Here is a 19,824-nt window from a genome sequence, read left to right as displayed (position 1 = left end):
GGGTGAGCAGTCTGAAAGTGATCCTTTTGCTGACGGGGAGCGAGTGGAGATTTTTCAGGTGGGTGGAGATGTGGCTATGGTGGGGAATGTTGAGGATGAGTCATGCGGAGGCGTTTTGTATGCGCTGGAGACGGTTCTGGAGTTTGCCGGTTGTTCCAGCGTAGATGGCGTTCCCGTATTCCATTTGGCTGGTGACGAGGGCCTGGGTGACTGTTCTTCTGGTTTCAGTGGGGATCCATCGGAAGATCTTCCGGAGCATGCGCAGGGTGTTGAAGCAGGAGGATGAGACGGCGTTGACTTGTTTGGTCATTGTGAGCGAGGAGTCCAGGATGAAGCCAAGGTTGCGTGCGTGGTCCGTGGGTGCCGGTGTGGTGCCGAAAGCCGAGGGCCACCAGGAGTTGTCCCAAGCCGATGGGGTTTGTCCTAGGATGAGGACCTCCATCTTGTCCGAGTTGAGTTTGAGACGGCTGTGCTTCAACCAGTCTGCTACCTCTTTCATTCCTTCCTGGAAGTTTGATTTGGCGTGGCTTGGTCCTTGGTGAGGGAGAGTATCATCGGCGTAGGAGATGATGTTGATGTTGTGTTTTCGTGCGATGGTGGCGAGGGGGCTCATGTAGATATTGAAGAGTGTTGGGCTGAGTGAGGATCCTTGGGGTACGCCGCAGATGAGTTTGGTTGCCGAGGAGCGGAAAGGGGGCAGGCGGACTCTCTGGGTTCTGCCGGTGAGGAATGAGGTGATCCATTCCAGGGCCTTCCCCTGGATACCCGTGTTGTTGAGGCGGTGTACATGGGTGCGGTGGCACACGGTGTCGAAGGCTGCTGAGAGGTCCAGGAGGATGAGGGCTGCTGTTTCTCCGTCGTCCATCATGGTTCTGATGTCGTCTATGGCTGCGATGAGGGTGGTCTCGGTGCTGTGGTTTGCTCGAAATCCGGACTGGGAAGGGTCAAGCGAGTTGTTGTCCTCGAGGAACGCGGTCAGCTGTTTGTTGACGGTCTTCTCGATGACTTTAGCCGGGAAGGGGAGGAGAGAGATGGGCCGGAAGTTTTTAAGGTCACTGGGATCTGTGGTGGGTTTTTTCAGGAGGGCATTGATCTCAGCGTGCTTCCAGCTCTCAGGGAAGGTAGCTGATGAAAAGGAGCTGTTTATGACGTTCCGTAGGTGGGGTGCGATGATGGTGTCGGCCTTGTTGAAGATGTGATGGGGGCATGGGTCGGAGGGGGAGCCGGAGTGGATGGTGTTCATGATGTGGATGGTGTCTTCACTGTTGATGGTAGTGGTGGGGGTCTTTGGGCTGGTGTCCGGAGGTGGGGGTTGGGGTCCGAAACTGTTGTGTATGTCTGCAATCTTGCGGTGGAAGAACGTGGCGAGGGAGTTGCAGAGGTCTTGCGAAGGGGTGATTTAGTTGTTGCTGGCGGTGGCGGCGGCGCTGTCGTTGTTGTTTTCTAGGTGAAAGTTCAGGTCTACTAGGAGGATGTAGTCTGGTGAGGCTAGGGCATGCGGGCTGATGAGGTCGGCAATGGTTTCGCTGAATTGTGTGCGTGGGCCCGGTGGTCTGTAGATGAGCGTTCCTCTGAGGGTGGTCTGGGGGTCGGTGTGGATCTGGAAGTGTAAGTGTTCGGCGGTGGTGATGGTGTCTTTGGTGTTGGTCGTGATGCTGATGGTGTTCCTCTAGATGATGGCGATCCCTCCTCCTGATTTGTTGATGCGGTCCCTCCGGGTGATTTTGTAGCCGTCCGGGATTGCTATGGCGATGTCGGGGGCCGAAGAGGCGTTCATCCAGGTTTCCGTGAGGAAAGCGACGTCCGGTGCTGTTGAGTCGAGGAGGTCCCAGAGGTCGATGGCGTGCTTGTGTACGGAGCGGGTGTTGAGGAGGATGCACTTGAGGTGGTTGTTGCTGCTTGGTTCGACGGCGTGGAGCGGTTTTGGAGGCAGGTGAATTTGCAGGCTTGACAGGTGAAAGGTCCGTGGGTGTGCTTGGGGGTGGCTTGATAGCAGGCGGGCGGTCATCCGGTGTTGAATGCGTTGAGGGTGGCGGGTACGTATCTCAGTTGGTTGGTCTGGGTCCGGCGAAGTCCAGGGGTTCTGGTGCTGGGCGCGGTCCAGGCGTGGACGGGCGTAGACGGGCTTGCCTTTGGCACGCCCGCTGCGCGTGACCGCTGCGCGTTCGCGTGGTCTCTGCCATAAATGGCGAAGTGGGAAGGAGGAGCAGCTGGGAGGCGGGAGCGGGTACAGAAGAGAAAAGGGGCGGGGCCGCAGGGGAGCAGTGGTGGGGAGCGGAGGGTGCACAGAGCGGGAAAACGGTCCCGAGAAGGGCGGCGAGGGAGCAAAAAACACAATAACAATACCAATATCACAGTGACAATCACGGGCACAGAATACAATAATCACAGAACTACTCAACCGCAGGAGCAGCGGCGAACTCGCGGCAGCAGCGGTGAGGACCTGGGCACACTGACGGGGGGGCCATGGAGCGACCGGCCCTGAGCAGGGTCAAAGGTCACAGCTCACCACTTCGCGGTCTCCGCCTTAAATGGCCAAGTGGGAGGGAGGAGCAGCTGGGAGGCGGGAGCGGGGCAGCGAATTGGAAGGGGGAGCGGGTACAGAAGAGAAAAGGGGCGGGCCGTAGGTGAGCAGCGGGGGGTGCACAGAGCAAGAAAACGGTCCAGAGAAGGGCGGCGAGGGAGCAAAAAACACAATAACAATACCAATATCACAGTGACAATCACGGGCACAGAATACAATAATCACAGAAATACTCAGCCGCAGGAGCAGTGGCGAACTCGCGGCAGCAGCGGTGAGGACCTGGGCACACTGACGGGGGGGCCTTGCAATGCGTGGAGCGACCGGCCCTTAGCAGGGTCATAGGTCACAGCTCACCACTGACCGGTCTCCGCCTGAAATGGCCAAATGGGAGGGAGGAGCAGCTGGAAAGCGGGAGCGGGGCGGCGAATGGGAAGGGGGAGTGGGTACAGAAAAGAAAAGGGGCTGGGCCACAGGGGAGCAGCGGCGGGGAGCGGGGGGTTGCACAGAGCGGGAAAACGGTCCGAGAAGGGCGGCGAGGGAGCAAAAAACACAATAACAATACCAATATCACAGTGACAATCACGGGCACAGAATAGAATAATCACAGAAATACTCAGCTGCAGGAGCAGCGGCGAACTCGCGGCAGCAGCGGTGAGGACCTGGGCACACTCACGGGGGGCCGTGCAGTACGTGGAGCGACCGGCCCTGAGCAGGGTCAAAGGTCACAGCTCACCACTGCGCGGTCTCCGCCTTAAATGGCCAAGTGGGAGGGAGGAGCAGCTGGGAGGCGGGAGAGGGGCGGCGAATGGGAAGGGGGAGCGGGTACAGAAGAGAAAAGGGGTGGGCCGCAGGGGAGCAGCGGCGGGGAGCGGGGGGGGTGCACAGAGCCAGAAAACGGTCCCGAGAAGGGCGGCGAGGGAGCAAAAAACACAATAACAATACCAATATCACGGTGACAAACATGGGCACAGAATACAATAAATACAGAAATGCTCAGCTGCAGGAGCAGCGGCGAACTCGCGGCAGCAGCGGTGAGGACCTGGGCACACTCACGGGGGGCCGTGAGTTGCGTGGAGCGACCGGCCCTGAGCAGGGTTTTAGGTCACGCTGGAGAATAAATTAGTAGTCTGAGCTCGGACGGCTCCTGCCTGGTCTGTGCACACGCCCAGTGTGACATAGGACGATCGGGGCTGTCCTGAGCACGCAAGGGGTTACACCCCCTAATCAAATCCCCACATCGCAGCGAAATTCGCGCCACAGGGAAGGGGTCAATAGGAATATTTGAAAATAAAATTATTATTAACGGTAAGATGGACATTTTTATAAGTGCTACTCTACCAATTATTGTGAGTTGTAGAAGGGTCCATCTATATAATAAGTTTCTAATTTTTGTAAAGTTTGCAAAGTAGTTCAGTTTTAAAAGTTCCTCATAGCTCTTTGTTACATAGATCCCCAAATAACGAAAAGGCAATGAAGATTGGGCTGCTGTAGCAAAAACTCAGGCATATTTTGACTACTGGTATTAAGTAATATAATTTCTGTTTCATTATGGTTGATTTTATACCCTTCGACAGCTTCAAACTGATTAAATTCAGTTAAGGTTGTCCTGATATGATGTTCCTCTGGCCTGAAATAAAGAATGATGTCATCAGCGAATAACTTTTGGCATTCCTTCTAGAGGCGCTTGAATCTGCAAGTTAGCTCTAATGTTTGCCGCGAGAGGTTCTATAAGGAAAGCAGATAACACAGGTGATAGAGGACATCCCTGACGGGTTCCTCGCCTTATAGGCACTCTTCCTGCTATCTGCGAGTTTATTATAACTTGCGCCTGAGCCCCTTGATATAAATTTGCCAGCATTTTTGTAATTTGGGTTGGGAACCAGACCTTTGTGAGAATTAAAAAAAGAGTTTCCCAATTAACTAGGTCGAATGCTTTTTCAGCATCAACCGTCATTGTAAAAAGAGGTAGTTTATTTGAATTGAGCTTGGACCAGAAACCCGGTGTTAGATGACATATGTCTATCAGAGACAACCCCTGTCTGATCTTTATGGACAATCTTTTGAGCTATAGGAGAAAAACAATTTGCCCAAATCTTCATTACGATTTTATAATCAGCATTCCGCAAGCTAATTGACCTGTATGAATTTACCTTATTAGGGTACTTATCTTTTTTAACAAAACTTATTATTGTTATCTCATTGACAGTAGAAGGAACTTCCACACCTACTCTTACACAATTAAATAACTCTAACAAGAAAGGTGTTAATTCTTCTGAAAATACCTTATAAAACTCTGTAGGTAAGCCATTGTTTCCTGAGGCCTTGCTTCCTGGCATTGAAGCAAGGACTTATTTAATTTCATTTGAGGTAATTTCAGCATATACCTCAACTCCCTGATCCGTTGACATACACGGAAGATCAATATCCCCCAAATATTGGGTTATCGCTTCATTAGATACCATAAAATCAGTTGCATAAAGCTTTATCTATAATCAATGCCCCGGTTTCCGACTCTATCATTTCTGTAATTAACATTGATTCCTGCTTAGCTTTGCTTGACCAGGCAAGCTGTTGATATGTCCTGGAGCTAGCTATTTCCCCAAAATTAAAAAATTCCCTTTAGTTACTGTTGTGTTCTTGTTAGTTGCTGTTCCAATTCTGGTTGTTATCCCTTGTGACTATCCCTCTGCAGTAAGGCTAAATCTATGGCATGTGATAATTTAATTATTTGATTCCTCCGCACCTTAGATTGTAATGTCGAGACGGCTATCATCTGGCCCCTTGCTGTAGCCTTAAATGCCCCCCATATTGAGAAAAGAGTTGCCGTGCCCTTATTTTCCTGAAATTATACCTTAATTCCTTCATCTCTTCTACCCATTTGGGGTTCGATAAGAGCAGCCGATCCATCTGCCACCTGGATTTCTCCCATCTCACCCCTCTATTCTAATCTCAATAATAAGCATAGAACGATCTGAAAAGGAATTAGCTCTAATTTCAGCATTCATACAAATAACGTAACAAGGAATGAAGAACAAATCCGTTCGAGAGGCTGATTTATACTGCTGGGAATAACAGGTAAACTGTGTGTCGCCTGGATGTAGCTCCCGTCATGGATCGATCAAAAGATAATCTAGTTTCATAGAGCTTAACATCCCTTTTCTCCTCAGCTTTAACAGTTTTTTCCCTTTATTAGAAGTATCCTTTTTCAGATCCTGAATAAAATTAAAATCATCTCCTAGGACTATTGGAGCTTCTTTGCCTCTAACCAGCTTATTAATCTTTATAAGAGGTGTTGGATCATAATTGATTGAAGCATAGTTCAAGTTCAAAAGACCTTTATTCGAATTTCATAAAATTCATAAAAGTACCGTGATTTAAAAAAGAAAACAACAATTCATTTACATTGTACAATTCAAAAGATTCTATGATAAAAATACTATACAGTTAGACTCTGTTGAGGCTAATTTCAAGGGCTTTCCATCGTTTTGCGCACTCTTGTTATCACTCTCAAAAAAGTGCTAGTGCGGAAAATTAGTTCATCGGAATCCAAGGAAACCAACATTCTGTAGGACTCATTAAGTGACAATGGTCTATGTTTCTTAAAAAATGGGGTTAAAAACCATTTAATATATCTCACATAGTATTTACAGAAGAATAGGAAATGCAAATCATCCTGTAAACTAACACCATCGCAAGGGCAAGGTTTATAGTCACTACTATGGCAATAGCCCAATGGGAAAGACAACAAAAATTTTACAGAACCCGCCCTTAGGCGAAACAATAGTGATCTCTCCCAGCTAGTCATGGGTAGTGATAAATAAGTCGGGAGTGATTGAAGCATAGTAGTTTACGAAATTGAACAGTGTCTCTTTTTCCCTAGCAGTAACTCAAATCCACCTCCCTTGAGGATCTCTCATTACTTTATGTATCTCACAATTAATTACCAGGCAATATAAATGGCTACCCCTCTCACAGCAAGCCCTGTCGAGGCAAAAAGTGCTCTAGAGTAATATTTAGGTATATGAATTTTAGGAGTATTAGTTTTCAATTTGTTTCAGGTGTGTCTCCTGAAGATACAAGATATGAGGAGAAAAAGACTTAAGCCATCTAATCAACCCACCATAATTTTTCATGTTAGAGACCCTGTTAACATTTATCGATATCATCCTTAGATTTGGATCCATAGTACAGTAAAGAGCAAACTACCATCCTACCATTTGTACCATTTGTATCCAGTATCAACCTTAATAATTATATCTCTAAGTTTGCTCACTTTTTTCCCAAGAGGAAGCAGAGGTGCCTTTGATCACATAAATAATGAATAATCCTTGACTTTAGCCAGAGGCGTTCTGGAAGCCTTTTTCCTGAATAATCTCCTGATTCGCTGTTCCATCCTGACTCACCACTGGAGATTTATTGTCCAGCATTGCTTACATCATTACCAAACCAGATGAAACGTGGCCTTGTTCTAATTCCTCTGAAGTTAAGTAAATTTGTCTCTGACTGGGGCTTTCAATCCTCTCTTGACTAGTGGCCCTTTGCACCCCCCCTCCATGCTCCAAAACATCGTCTTCAAAACTGATGGGGCTGGTAATTGGGGCTGATCCTTGACGAGCTTTCAGCGCACGCTCAGCTCTTGCTGTTGCAGACGCTATCTCCAGCTGTGTAGTGCAAACTTTAGACTTAGTCGCCATATTTAAATCTGGTTGAGCCAGTGCGTTCGTAATTTTCAGACATATTCCCATTCTGAACAGGATAGTTTCTTACGAATAAACCCCACACTGCCCACTGTCCTGCACAGCCTAATTCCTAAGAAAAGTTTTTGGCTCCTTGGATTTTGACTTTCCCAAGTCTGCTGCTTCAATGAAGGAAACATTCAGTCGGGGGAAAAAGCACATGGAAAAGGGAAGAGTCCAACTCTATTAAATTTTTACAATTCCTTCGTTACTCATGCGCAGTATAGTATGCTGTAATATCTTGTTACCACTCTCCACTCCCTTCTACACCCAGCATGCTTACTGGCTGTGGCAGGTGAAAAATCGCTCTCCTTTGGAGTTCTACACCTTCCACCTTTCACCTTCAAACCAAGCACCTGGCATCTGCGTGTGACCCCAGATGCTTCTTATTCCGTTCTGCGTGCTGGGAAAGGCATGAGCCACCTCCACTGTGCGGGCAGGAAAAATCGAAGAAATCAGACCCTTTTCAATCAAGGAGGCCAGTTTTCAAAGCACTGTCTCCATCCCATGCTCTCTTCTCCAATGCAGCGCCGCCCTCCAAAACTCCAGCGGCTGCTCCAAGAAGTCGGAGAAGGCCAAGTACAGCAGATACAGCATGCACCTGGAGCCCAGAGCTAAGACAAGGCCGGGCGCACACTTTTTTCTTCCCCCAGGTGGCACGAAGAGCAGCGACAGCCGAAACCGCCTCACTCGGTTTCAGAGAGCATAACATGGCGACTGACTCTCACCATCAGTCGGCAGCTTCGAAAACGCAGGGCGGACGATGATCACCTTAGGCTAAGCACCGGCGGGATTCGCCATAGCCTCACCAACCCTCCCTCCTCCTACTTGACAACATTTCTTGTGAGTGTATGACCACTCCTAAGAAATGTTGGCAAATAGGAGGGGGGAGGAATGTCTACCACTTTTGTGCTCTTTTGGCTAGATCTTAAAATGGTTGTTCATTGTAGGCACATAGGGCTTTCCGAACGCAGAATAAATTGAAGAAATGTGTCAAAGGCAACTCTAGATAAAATGCTACCTCCCTTTATGGTTCTCCACAATTGCTTAGGATATTCTAATTTCACTGAACCCCTCCACCTAACACCTTCAAACCAAGCACCTGGCATCTGCGTGTGACCCCAGATGCTTCTTATTCCGTTCTGCGTGCTGGGAAAGGCATGAGCCACCTCCACTGTGCGGGCAGGAAAAATCGAAGAAATCAGACCCTTTTCAATCAAGGAGGCCAGTTTTCAAAGCACTGTCTCCATCCCATGCTCTCTTCTCCAATGCAGCGCCGCCCTCCAAAACTCCAGCGGCTGCTCCAAGAAGTCGGAGAAGGCCAAGTACAGCAGATACAGCATGCACCTGGAGCCCAGAGCTAAGACAAGGCCGGGCGCACACTTTTTTCTTCCCCCAGGTGGCACGAAGAGCAGCGACAGCCGAAACCGCCTCACTCGGTTTCAGAGAGCATAACATGGCGACTGACTCTCACCATCAGTCGGCAGCTTCGAAAACGCAGGGCGGACGATGATCACCTTAGGCTAAGCACCGGCGGGATTCGCCATAGCCTCACCAACCCTCCCTCCTCCTACTTGACAACATTTCTTGTGAGTGTATGACCACTCCTAAGAAATGTTGGCAAATAGGAGGGGGGAGGAATGTCTACCACTTTTGTGCTCTTTTGGCTAGATCTTAAAATGGTTGTTCATTGTAGGCACATAGGGCTTTCCGAACGCAGAATAAATTGAAGAAATGTGTCAAAGGCAACTCTAGATAAAATGCTACCTCCCTTTATGGTTCTCCACAATTGCTTAGGATATTCTAATTTCACTGAACCCCTCCACCTAACGTATGATGGCAGCCCTAGGTATCAAAGCACAACAAAAACTAATGTTGACATTTAACACAAGAAATATTGTTACCATTAGCTGCGTCAATTGAGGCATAGGTGGCAGAAAACCCTTCTGTAGCAACATTTTGGTCAGCTTGAAAGAACACAGTCATTGTGTTGTCTCTGCTGGTAATTGATGGTGGGATTGATCTTCCACAATACCTACAATAAGCAGAAAAAAGACATGTCATGTTTTGTGAAAAAGTATATTCAATTAAATTAAAGCTATTAACACTCTGGTTTACTTAATTAACTAAATAATTATGTGCGAGGCTTGCATTTTCCCAACTCAGGGCCAGATTCATAAAGAGCCTCTGCATTCATGGTGAAGTCTCTGCACTGACGTTCTCAGTGAGGAGAATACAACGCCACAACTGTGGAGCCTCTGCCATGACTGTGGAGGCTATTTGTGAATTGTGCCCTCAGTTGTTTTTCAATGTCTCCAGGCTATGCATGGATGATCATGGTAACAGATCGAGGGAAAAGCAGAGTGAAGGGAACAACGTGCAACACTGCAAGAAAGGAGTACCACTCTACCAAACACATGAGGAAGAAGAGCTTTCCTACTCACAATGAACATCTTCCTCATCAAAGGTTTGCTGTATACGATAAAAGAATGTTGAAGCCAAAGCACTACAAAAGGATGTTTCCCCAGAGGGCGGAAGTTTGCTGTGAAGTGGGTATGGCTTGTGAAGTGGCATAAGGAACATTTGTAGGGCAAACTGATCTATTACTATTAGCTAAGGCCTTTCTAAGTTACTTGTATTGAAGTTAGAATAAGGTTTATAATTAATTTAATTCAATTTAATTTATGCCTAGGTTAATAGCTTAATAAAGTATAGGTTCATTTAATATGACTTGTTTCTTCCTAATTACATTAATTGCAGAGGCGTGCTTGGCGTTACAATTATAAAAAAGATATAGCATTTTTAATTTAAATAGTTTCAATTAGGTTTCAGGTTGAGTTAAAAGTAATTTAAAATAATTGTACATAATAAAGATGAAAAATAAGATAGGTACAAATATGATTCAGTAAACTGCATTTCTATAAAATTGATAGATAGAGGATGAAGTGAGGGTAGGGAAAACTAAATGGGACAAAAGCAACCAATTGTGTGACAAAAGCAGCCAATTTCAATGTTACTGTAAGGGGACAGAGAAAATGTAAGACAGTAAAAGTGGAGAAGGAAATGTATGGGCGATTACAGGTAGTAATAGTAGTAGTAAATATCTTTGTTCGATTTTGCATTAAAACCATAAAAGCACATCATATACAATTAATTGAAGAAGAAAAAAAAACATTTGGAAAATAATAATTGGTTGAGGAAACTGAGACTATCTGTCTCAGATGTCTGGGTTAAGTTACTATGAAGTTTTAGTAAAGTGCATGATGCTAATGTCATAAAAAAAAGATACAATTTGTACTAAGATTAAGATTTTTACGAATATAAAAACAAAGTCATCCATGACATATTGCAATAACAGTTGACCTATGCAAGCCATACACCTAGAAACAGATTGTGATACCCCTCTAATACATTTGGTCACGTTAATGAAGGAAAATTCCAGCAAGTATAAAACATGCAAAATGCCTTCCACATGTTATCACGGTCTTCCTTTCACTATAGATCCTTCTACCTGGCCTATTTAGTTTTATTCATGAGTTTTACTGTCCTGCTTCTTATGGTCCATGCATGGAGCAGGTATCTATATAGAGCAAAGACCAGGTATTCTGTGGTGTCACTTTTCAGGATTCTAGTGATCTCCTTTAAGCTGGTGGCTGCTAAAATCCTGCAAATGGGGGTTAGCCATGCTCTTCTTGTTTCTTGTTACATCGGACCGAAATACAAAAAATTTGATTCTGACTCGAGTACTGAATCACACACAGAGCAACAGGGCGAAATATCAACCCTGTTCCAATTGCTAACAAAGCTATTAATTGGTAAAATACCATACCTAAATTTTAGGTATAATATTTTAGCAAGGGGCGGCTCTATTTGATTTAAAAATTTGTCTTGTAACATGTTATCTTTAAAATTGAGGAACCGGCTTGTCAAATCACCCACAGAACTCTTGTTGAGCCAGCTAACTATGACATGGTTCCAAAAATTCTTTTTAAGGTGGGTTACCGTTCTTTTTTTCAATTTTGCTGGGGGTAAGCCACAAACCAAACATACCAAGTTTGTTCAACCATGTCTTGATATGGTTAAATCATTCGATATGTCCTTTGGTATCTAATAGTAATATGTCTTGAATTGACTCTTTCAATGGTAGTGGTGAATCATTCGCCCATATGCGCATCCAATAAACTAATGGTCAGAGGGCGATTACATGGGAAATGCTCCTCATTCCTAAATCTAGTTGCATGGGTATACGTGGTGTGTTTCGGGGAAGTTCCATTACTGATCTACTGAAATTATTGTTGGCGCTCTCGATGGCTGCTACATTTATGTGCCCCCATAACTCTGCGCCATATAGCGCTTCTCCTAGTCCCTTTGCCTGATACACTTGGATGACTGGGATTAATTATCTGAAGCTTGATTTTTTTAGCTTTTTACATAAGGTAAATCCCACATGTTGTAGTGAAAATTTCCTTTTTTGTATTTGGGGTGCCCATGATAGCCTGTGTATGAAACTCACGCCCCAGGTAATTACATTGATTATCTTCCTCCAGCACAGTTGAGCCCAGTTTTATATAAACGATTAAAAGACTAGTGACATTTAAAAACCATGAATTTTGTTTTTAACTGATTGATTTCCAGCCCCTACTCCTCACAACGCCTCCCAAATTGGTCCACTAAATTTTAGATGCCCATCGGTGTCCTCGAAATAAGCAGGGTATCGTCTGCAAAAAGTAGAGCAGGCACCTCACATCCTGCAAGCTTGGGGGGATCACCCCTTCAGTCCCTTAGCTGATCAATCATGCCATTTATGTAAAGCTTAAATAATGTTGGTGGCAAAACGCATCCTTCCCTTACTCAGCGGCCCACCCCTATCCGGTTGGTTAATCCTCTGTTTTTGCCCCCATTTGATTTAGGCATATTTATTGAATGGAGTCTAATAAGAATCTGCAAAAGGTTCGATGGTAACCCAAGGTTAGTCAAAGCTGCCCAAAGTTTACCTCGTAGTACCAAATCAAACGCGGCCCTTAGATCTACAAACACCACGTATGGAGAGCCTTTACCTATTTTTACATATTTCCACAGGATCAAGAGGGAGCCAAGCAACTGATCAACAGTGTTTGTCCTCTCTCAAAACCCTGCCTGCAGGGGTGATAATAAATCCCCCTCACTAATCCAATCATTCACTCTCTTCAGCAATTGCCGACAAAATATTTTCACTGCTATGTCGATAAGACTTATCGGCCGGTAGTTTGCCGGGTCACTTTTATCTCCGTTCTTGTGGATGGGCACGACTTCCACTCCCAGTCATGTATTTGGTATCTGGGCTCCACCCAATATGGCATTAAAAGCGTAATTTAAGATCACACTCCATATTTGGGGTTCAGAGAGATAGAGGTCTCCCGGTATTAGATCTAGGCCTGGAGCTTTCTCTCACTTCATGGTCATGATTGCCTCATGGGTTTCCTCTACTGAAAATGAAAGACAGGCAGTATCTGCTTCCAGGTAAGAAAATTCCAGGGGTGCTGCCTCCCATTACTATGGGCCTGTATATAATCTAGAAATGTGATCCTCCCATGTAGGAAGGTGGATATCTGACTATGGTTACCCCCAAACTTTTTGCCTGGTGTTTAGCTGGTTTTTGACATAGTTGGCCTGGGATCCTGCTATTCAGGGCCCCAGGCTAATTGCTCTCTCCTTAAAATGGACTCCATGTACCTTAGGTAAATACACAATTGGAATTGGTTCACCTTATTGGCCCCTGTAACAGTGTACCCAGGTACCCAGGGCATAGGTGCTTCCAAGGCCTACCAGGGGCTGCAGCATGTATTGTGCCACCCCTGGCCTGGCCTCCATATTTGACACAAATGGCTGATCACTCAGCTGGGGTAAGTCGGTGTAACCACCCCTTACTTAGGTGTAGTATGCCTATACCTAACCTAAAATGGACACATATGTTCCTGTCAGCCACTCCTATGGAAGGCCTCATCAATCCTGGAGGCAGAGTGCTTGGAAATATGTGAGATGGTGCTCTGGCATGAGCTGAGCCTGTCTGCAGCTTTCGAAACCATGTCCTTTAGCTGTTTCATGATATTGCCATACCATATACTCTTAAGTGCATTATGAACCTCGCGGTTAAATGCTATCTTGGGTTTGGCTTTATCAAAACATGTCGAGTAAGGTGTCATACGAATTGGAATACTACCCCCTCGCCAGTTCTGGCGACGGGGGTAGCATTCCACCCTTCTAGAGGGACACGACATGTACCTAGCCTGAACCCCGGTTAAAGTTAAACAGAGCCTTAGCATCCCAAAATGGATGCTGCCACCACAGACACAAGTCTGACCTCCTGCTGCTGGGAGTCCTTCCAGCGAGGGCAGCTTGGACAAAGGGTTTCCTGCCTGGGGAGGTGCTAGCACCACTCCAGACAGGATTTTGTGTATTGGGTAGGACAGGGCTGAATAGAATCAGACATGCCTGGGGCACACAAGGTGTCCCTGTGCATAGGCCAGTTCAAACCGGTGCTGGGGCTTTCCAGCCCCAGTCCTGGCGCGAAACTGGACAAAGGAAAGGGGGTGTAACCACCCCCCTTCCTGGTTCCACCCAGAGGAGGGACCTAGTAGGTGATCCGGCCCCCCAGATTCGAATAAGAGTGGGAGCTGTGTCCTGAGACTTCAGATCATCCTGAATCAACTTGAAATACAGAAGAAGACTGGACTTCGACATTCTGCTGCACAGAAGACGGAAGAGAATCTCCCTTGTGGCCAAGGAGTGACCACCCTGTGAACACAGGCACCAACCAGCAACTCGACGTCTGCTTTGCCGCCGCCTCCCGCCGGAGCCCGAGCCCAGAGCCTGACAAGACCCAGACTCCCAGACTTCTCACCGCCCGATCCACAGTCCCTGCAAAGAAGGGACCCGTGGAGGCACCGAGAGACGTGGGACCGGACCTCTTGAAAGACCCCCGAGAAGCTGACTGCGCAGCATCAGAGGCACCCTCGACGCTGTGCTTTGGGGTTTGAGAAGCCCCAACCTCGAGCAGCCCTTGCACTGAAGATCAGCCCCCCAGCATCTCCACGATCTGCGTGGGGCCCTTTTGCACTGTGCCACTCAACGCGCCATCCCGGCCACTTGCCACGCGGCTAGCGGCCATCTTGGCGACGAAACCTTCAATTTACACGCGGGTCTGGTTGCTCCAGACTTGCCCTCACTCCTGTAAAAAGGAGTACCTGCTCTGACCTTGCTGGTCCGAATAACAAGCCTTTTTTGATTCCTGCGTGGCTTGCATTAGCCAAGGCCTGTTTGCTCCAATCAAGTTGCCAACACCGCCAACAGTGAGAAGCCTGCGTGGGACAGCTCGTGACCGACTCCTGGACGTCTTCGACCCCTCGTGTCCACGTGGCTGCAGAGAGAAGCTACACCTCGACGCCTGTTTGCACCCGACATCGCCTGGTTCCACTCTGGTTCCACGGTAGTCACTGGCCAGTGACTTTGAACATTGTCCCCTTTGCTTTCAGGTCTTCACCTCTTCAGATCCACCCTTGGATCCACCGGAACTCTTCACATCGAGCCGCCTGCAGCATCTTCAGCTCCAAGCACCATCGACCTGTGTGACGAAACCCGACACTACTTCGACCCTGTGCACCCGCTTCCTCTGGGTGAGGTAACTCAGCTCCGCCGGTGTTCCCACACTGGTACACACCTCTAGGGTCTGTGTCTAAAGTTTCATCCTTCTAGGTCACTCGGAAGGTTCCTTTTTAACTAACTTTGTAACTTTTACGCACCATTGACATTGCATTGGTAAAGCGTGCACTTTCCGCACTGCACCCGAGTCCCGCGGGCCTTTCCCGACTTCTTCACTGCTAGTCCCGAACAGCTCCAGCGATTCCCCAGGCCCTAGGCCTCTTCACTTTCCCCATAGTGGTTCTTATACCACTATTTTAGTATATGGTTAAGGTGGCCCCTAGGGCTCATCCAAAATTGTGCAACTTTTGTGTATTTAAACTGTGTTTTGTTTTAACGCATTTACTTCTGTGCTCATAAAGAGTATCAGGGTTATTTGTAGTAATAAATCTATATATATTTTCAATATATATCTGTGTGGTGTCCTTTCATTTGGTATTCAAGGGATTGTGCATGGTAAAACAGCTTGCTTCACATGCCTTTACAGAGTTTAGCCTAAGACTGCTTAGTCCATGCTACCCCTAGGATAGCTTGTCTATAAGGTTGACTTTACAACCTGCACCATAAGGGTTGCTTGGCATGGTACAAGGTGATCACTAGAACTAGTGAGCATCATATACCAGGCCAACTTCTCACATTGGTGAGCAGTGGATTGGGATTTGAGCTTGCTGTTGTTTTACCATTACAATCTTTGAAAATATCATTTGTAAGATCATACAGGTACCTGATAGGTACACTAAAACAAGACTAGATATACTTAAGTTCTACTGAACTTAGTTGTTGTAGAGGATAGGGAGTAGCACACCCTGACTACAACTACTAGATAGGTTTTGTAGGAAAACACAAGTGTAGGTAGATTGCAACACATCCACCACACTAGAGCAATGTCTGGAGCAGAGGGATCCACTGGAACCACCTCTGTTGAGAGTGACCCTCCAAGGGCACCATCCAAATTTGCTATCTTTCCATTTAAGGAACTGAGGCAACTGTGTTCCATGAGAGGAATCAAAACAGGTCCTACTCCTACAGCAGGACACCTCAGAGAGCTGTTAGACCAGTCTGAAGCTCTAAAAAGCTCGAAACCAGGCCCCTCAGGGACTGGAGATGGAGGCTCTCCCACTGAAGATGATAACCCTGATGCCCCTGCCATCCAGATAGATGAGGAAGACCAGACCCCTGGGAATTCTCAGCCTGAGGAAGAAGAAGGGGGGGAGGAGGTAGAAGAAAGTGATTCTGATGATGATAGAGATAGCCAGGTGTTAGTCAGCAGGCTTAACCAGGCTAACCTAAGTTTATTTGGGACTGAAGGTGGGTCCAACCCATTCAGACCCCCAAATGGACTTAACCAGGAGCATAGGAGGAGGAGGAATCACTCAGGTGAGTCCAATACTTCCCATGTTTCTAGAGGTTCTCATGGTAACTCCAGAAGGGAGTTCACTAGCCCTCAGAGAAGGGAACATGAGGCCAAAATGAGAGAGGCTGAACTTAGGATCCAGAGACAAGAATTAGAAGTTGCCCTGGCCAAAGAGAAACTTGCTAGAGCAAGGCAGCCTAGAGAGAGTGGATTAGACTCCACTGGTGGCAGCACTATCCCTAAGGATAAAGACAGGTCCTATGACAATAGAAACCTGAGTAAGATTGTGCCCCCCTACAAAGTTGGGGATGATATCCACAAGTGGATGACTGCACTTGAGAGAGCTTGCAAGGTACAGCAGGTCCCTCAGAAGCAGTGGGCAGCAATCTTGTGGCTCTCCTTTGAAGGTAGAGGCAGAGACAGACTCCTCACAGTTAGTGATGGGGATTCTAGAAACTACCTGGTCCTGAAGAGTGCTCTGATTGATGGGTTAGGCTTAACCACTGAACAGTACAGGTTAATGTTCAGAGACACCCAGAAGACACAGACTCAGGACTGGTCTGAATTTGTTGAATGTGCCACTAAGGCTCTGGAGGGCTGGTTGCTGGGAAGTAAGGTTACTGACTATACAGGATTGTATAATTTAATTATGAGAGAGCAAATCTTAAGTAATTGTCAAAATCAGCTTCTACATCAGCACCTGGTTGACTCTGATCTGACCTCCCCACAAGAATTGGGTAGGAGGGCAGACAAATGGGTCAGAACCAGGATCAGGCCTAAGAACCAGGGTGGTGACCAAAAGAAAGAGACTACCAAGCCTCAAGAGAAGGGTGGGGATAAAAGTAAGGAAAAGACTTCCCCAGGACCCCAAAACTCCAAGGATGGGGTGGGTCCCAAGACACTTCTTCAACCCAGAAAAAGCCTTATTGTCATGTCTGTAAACAGGTTGGGCATTACAAAACAGACAGCTGTTGTCCCAAGAATGGCAATAAAGAGAATATACCTCCAAAGCCAGCTCCAACACCTCCTGTTACTGTCAGCAGTAATCCCCCAGGAAGTGGGTGGGTTTACTTTTGGAGGACAGGTGGATTCTGGCCTAACCAGGTCCCCTACCTCAGATACTCTTGTCTATGAGACTGGCATGGGGTTTGCCAATTTCACTGCTTGCCCAAACAATTTGAGCAAGTATAGACAGGAGCCCCTCATCAATGGCTTGAAAGTTGAGGCCTTTAGAGACACAGGGGCTAGCATCACCATGTTGGCTGAATGTCTAGTCCCCTCAAGGCAACTTTTACCTGATGCCACATATCAGATGACAAACATTGATGGAATAGAAACCAATCACCCCATGGCAGTAGTAAATCTTAGCTGGGGAGGTGTCACTGGCCCAAAGAGAGTGGCAGTGTCATCAAACTTGCCTGTAGATTGTCTACTGGGGAATGATTTAGAAATCTCAGCCTGGGCCGAGGTGGAACAAGAAACCCATTCTAGAATGGTAAATCTCCATGGAAAGGTTAGTGGGGCTGTGATGGCTACAGCCCCAATACAAGATGTCCTTCCTGAAAAGGTTGGTAGGGCTGAGCAAACCTCAGCCCCATCTTCAGCTAACTTCCCTCCTGAAAAGATTAGCAGGGCTGTGATGGTAACAGCCCATACCCAAACTGAGTCGCCTCCTGAAGAGGTTGGTGGGGCTGTGATGGCCACAGCCCAAACTCAAACTGATACATGTGTTGTGAAGCCTGAAAAGATGGATCACTCCACACAAACAGAGAGCATTGAGGAGGAAGAGAAATCTCCCTCCCACCAGACTTTAGGAAAGGATCAGCCTCCTCAGGGAACTGATCTTACCCCTGATGAAGGAACTGTCCCAGAGGTTGTTAGGCCTGGCCTGACAGAGCCTCTGATGACAGTGGACCCTTCTCAGGTGGGACCCAGTCTGGAGCAGGTAACCTGCCCCTCTCTACCTTACCTTAGTCAGCCCAGGGCTGCAGAGGACAAGAAGGACAGTGAGCCCCAAAGGGCCCCCTGTCAAATAAAGCACCCCCATCAACAGATTAGGGGCACCGAAACTAGTAGCCCTAGTGAGGTGAAAACTTTAAAAACTCCTGAGGGAGCCCCCTTAAAAGTAGTTAGGGACCTCCCACAGATGGATTCTGTTGGGCACAGCCAAACCTGGGACCCCAAGGCCCCAAACCTGACCTGTCCCTCCAGTAAGCCAACAAGAGGGACCCAGCCTCCAGCTTTAGGTAGCCAGAGGTTGACCCTGAGAGCATGGTGCAACTCAGTCAAAGAAAGAAAGGCACACATGGTGGAGAGTGATTGGAGGAAGCTGAGTCCTACAGAGGAATCTCACTTCAGTACTCCATCCCAACACCAGCCTTTAACTTTGCAAAGACACACCACAGGTAGAGATTCCCTATGGTGGAGACCCTCAGATACCCTTAGGGTGAGGGATTGCTTAGTGGACCATGAGACAGGGGGTAACCAAGCCAGAGCTGGTACTTCCTTATATGGCCACTTAGCCAATATAGGCTTACCTGGTCAAGGATAGCCTTATCTCCTTTCGTTTGGGGGGGGGGGGGGTTATGTAGGAAGGTGGATATCTGACTGTGGTTACCCCCAAACTTTTTGCCTGGTGTTTAGCTGGTTTTTGACATAGTTGGCCTGGGATCCTGCTATTCAGGGCCCCAGGCTAATTGCTCTCTCCTTAAAATGGACTCCATGTACCTTAGGTGCATACACAATTGGAATTGGCTCACCTTATTGGCCCCTGTAACAGTGTACCCAGGTACCCAGGGCATAGGTGCTTCCAAGGCCTACCAGGGGCTGCAGCATGTATTGTGCCACCCCTGGCCTGGCCTCCATATTTGACACAACTGGCTGATCACTCAGCTGGGGTAAGTCGGTGTAACCACCCCTTACTTAGGTGTAGTATGCCTATACCTAACCTAAAATGGACACATATGTTCCTGTCAGCCACTCCTATGGAAGGCCTCATCAATCCTGGAGGCAGAGTGCTTGGAAATATGTGAGATGGTGCTCTGGCATGAGCTGAGCCTGTCTGCAGCTTTCGGAACCATGTCCTTTAGCTGTTTCATGATATTGCCATACCATATACTCTTAAGTGCATTATGAACCTCGCGGTTAAATGCTGTCTTGGGTTTGGCTTTATCAAAACATGTCGAGTAAGGTGTCATACGAATTGGAATACTACCCCCTCGCCAGTTCTGGCGACGGGGGTAGCATTCCACCCTTCTAGAGGGACACGACATGTACCTAGCCTGAACCCCGGTTAAAGTTAAACAGAGCCTTAGGATCCCAAAAATGGATGCTGCCACCACAGACACAAGTCTGACCTCCTGCTGCTGGGAGTCCTTCCAGCGAGGGCAGCTTGGACAAAGGGTTTCCTGCCTGGGGAGGTGCTAGCACCACTCCAGACAGGATTTTGTGTATTGGGTAGGACAGGGCTGAATAGAATCAGACATGCCTGGGGCACACAAGGTGTCCCTGTGCATAGGCCAGTTCAAACCGGT

General features: G+C 47.4%; 1 protein-coding gene across 1 annotated transcript in view; it reads right to left on the bottom strand.

The window, feature by feature from the left end:
- CUBN (cubilin) overlaps positions 1-19,824 on the bottom strand; it is a 1,583,269-nt gene that overhangs the window by 1,221,103 nt on the left and 342,342 nt on the right. Inside the window, exon 22 of the mRNA XM_078663578.1 lies at positions 9,165-9,295. Within this exon, the coding sequence (XP_078519704.1) occupies positions 9,165-9,295 (131 nt within the window). The remainder of the gene's footprint in view (positions 1-9,164; positions 9,296-19,824) is intronic.

This window comes from Lissotriton helveticus, chromosome 10 (genome assembly GCF_964261635.1).
Source record: "Lissotriton helveticus chromosome 10, aLisHel1.1, whole genome shotgun sequence".
In the NCBI taxonomy this organism is placed as follows: Eukaryota; Metazoa; Chordata; class Amphibia; order Caudata; family Salamandridae; genus Lissotriton; species Lissotriton helveticus.
Note: the sequence above shows the minus strand (reverse complement) of the source record. Positions and strands in the feature narration are given on the sequence as shown.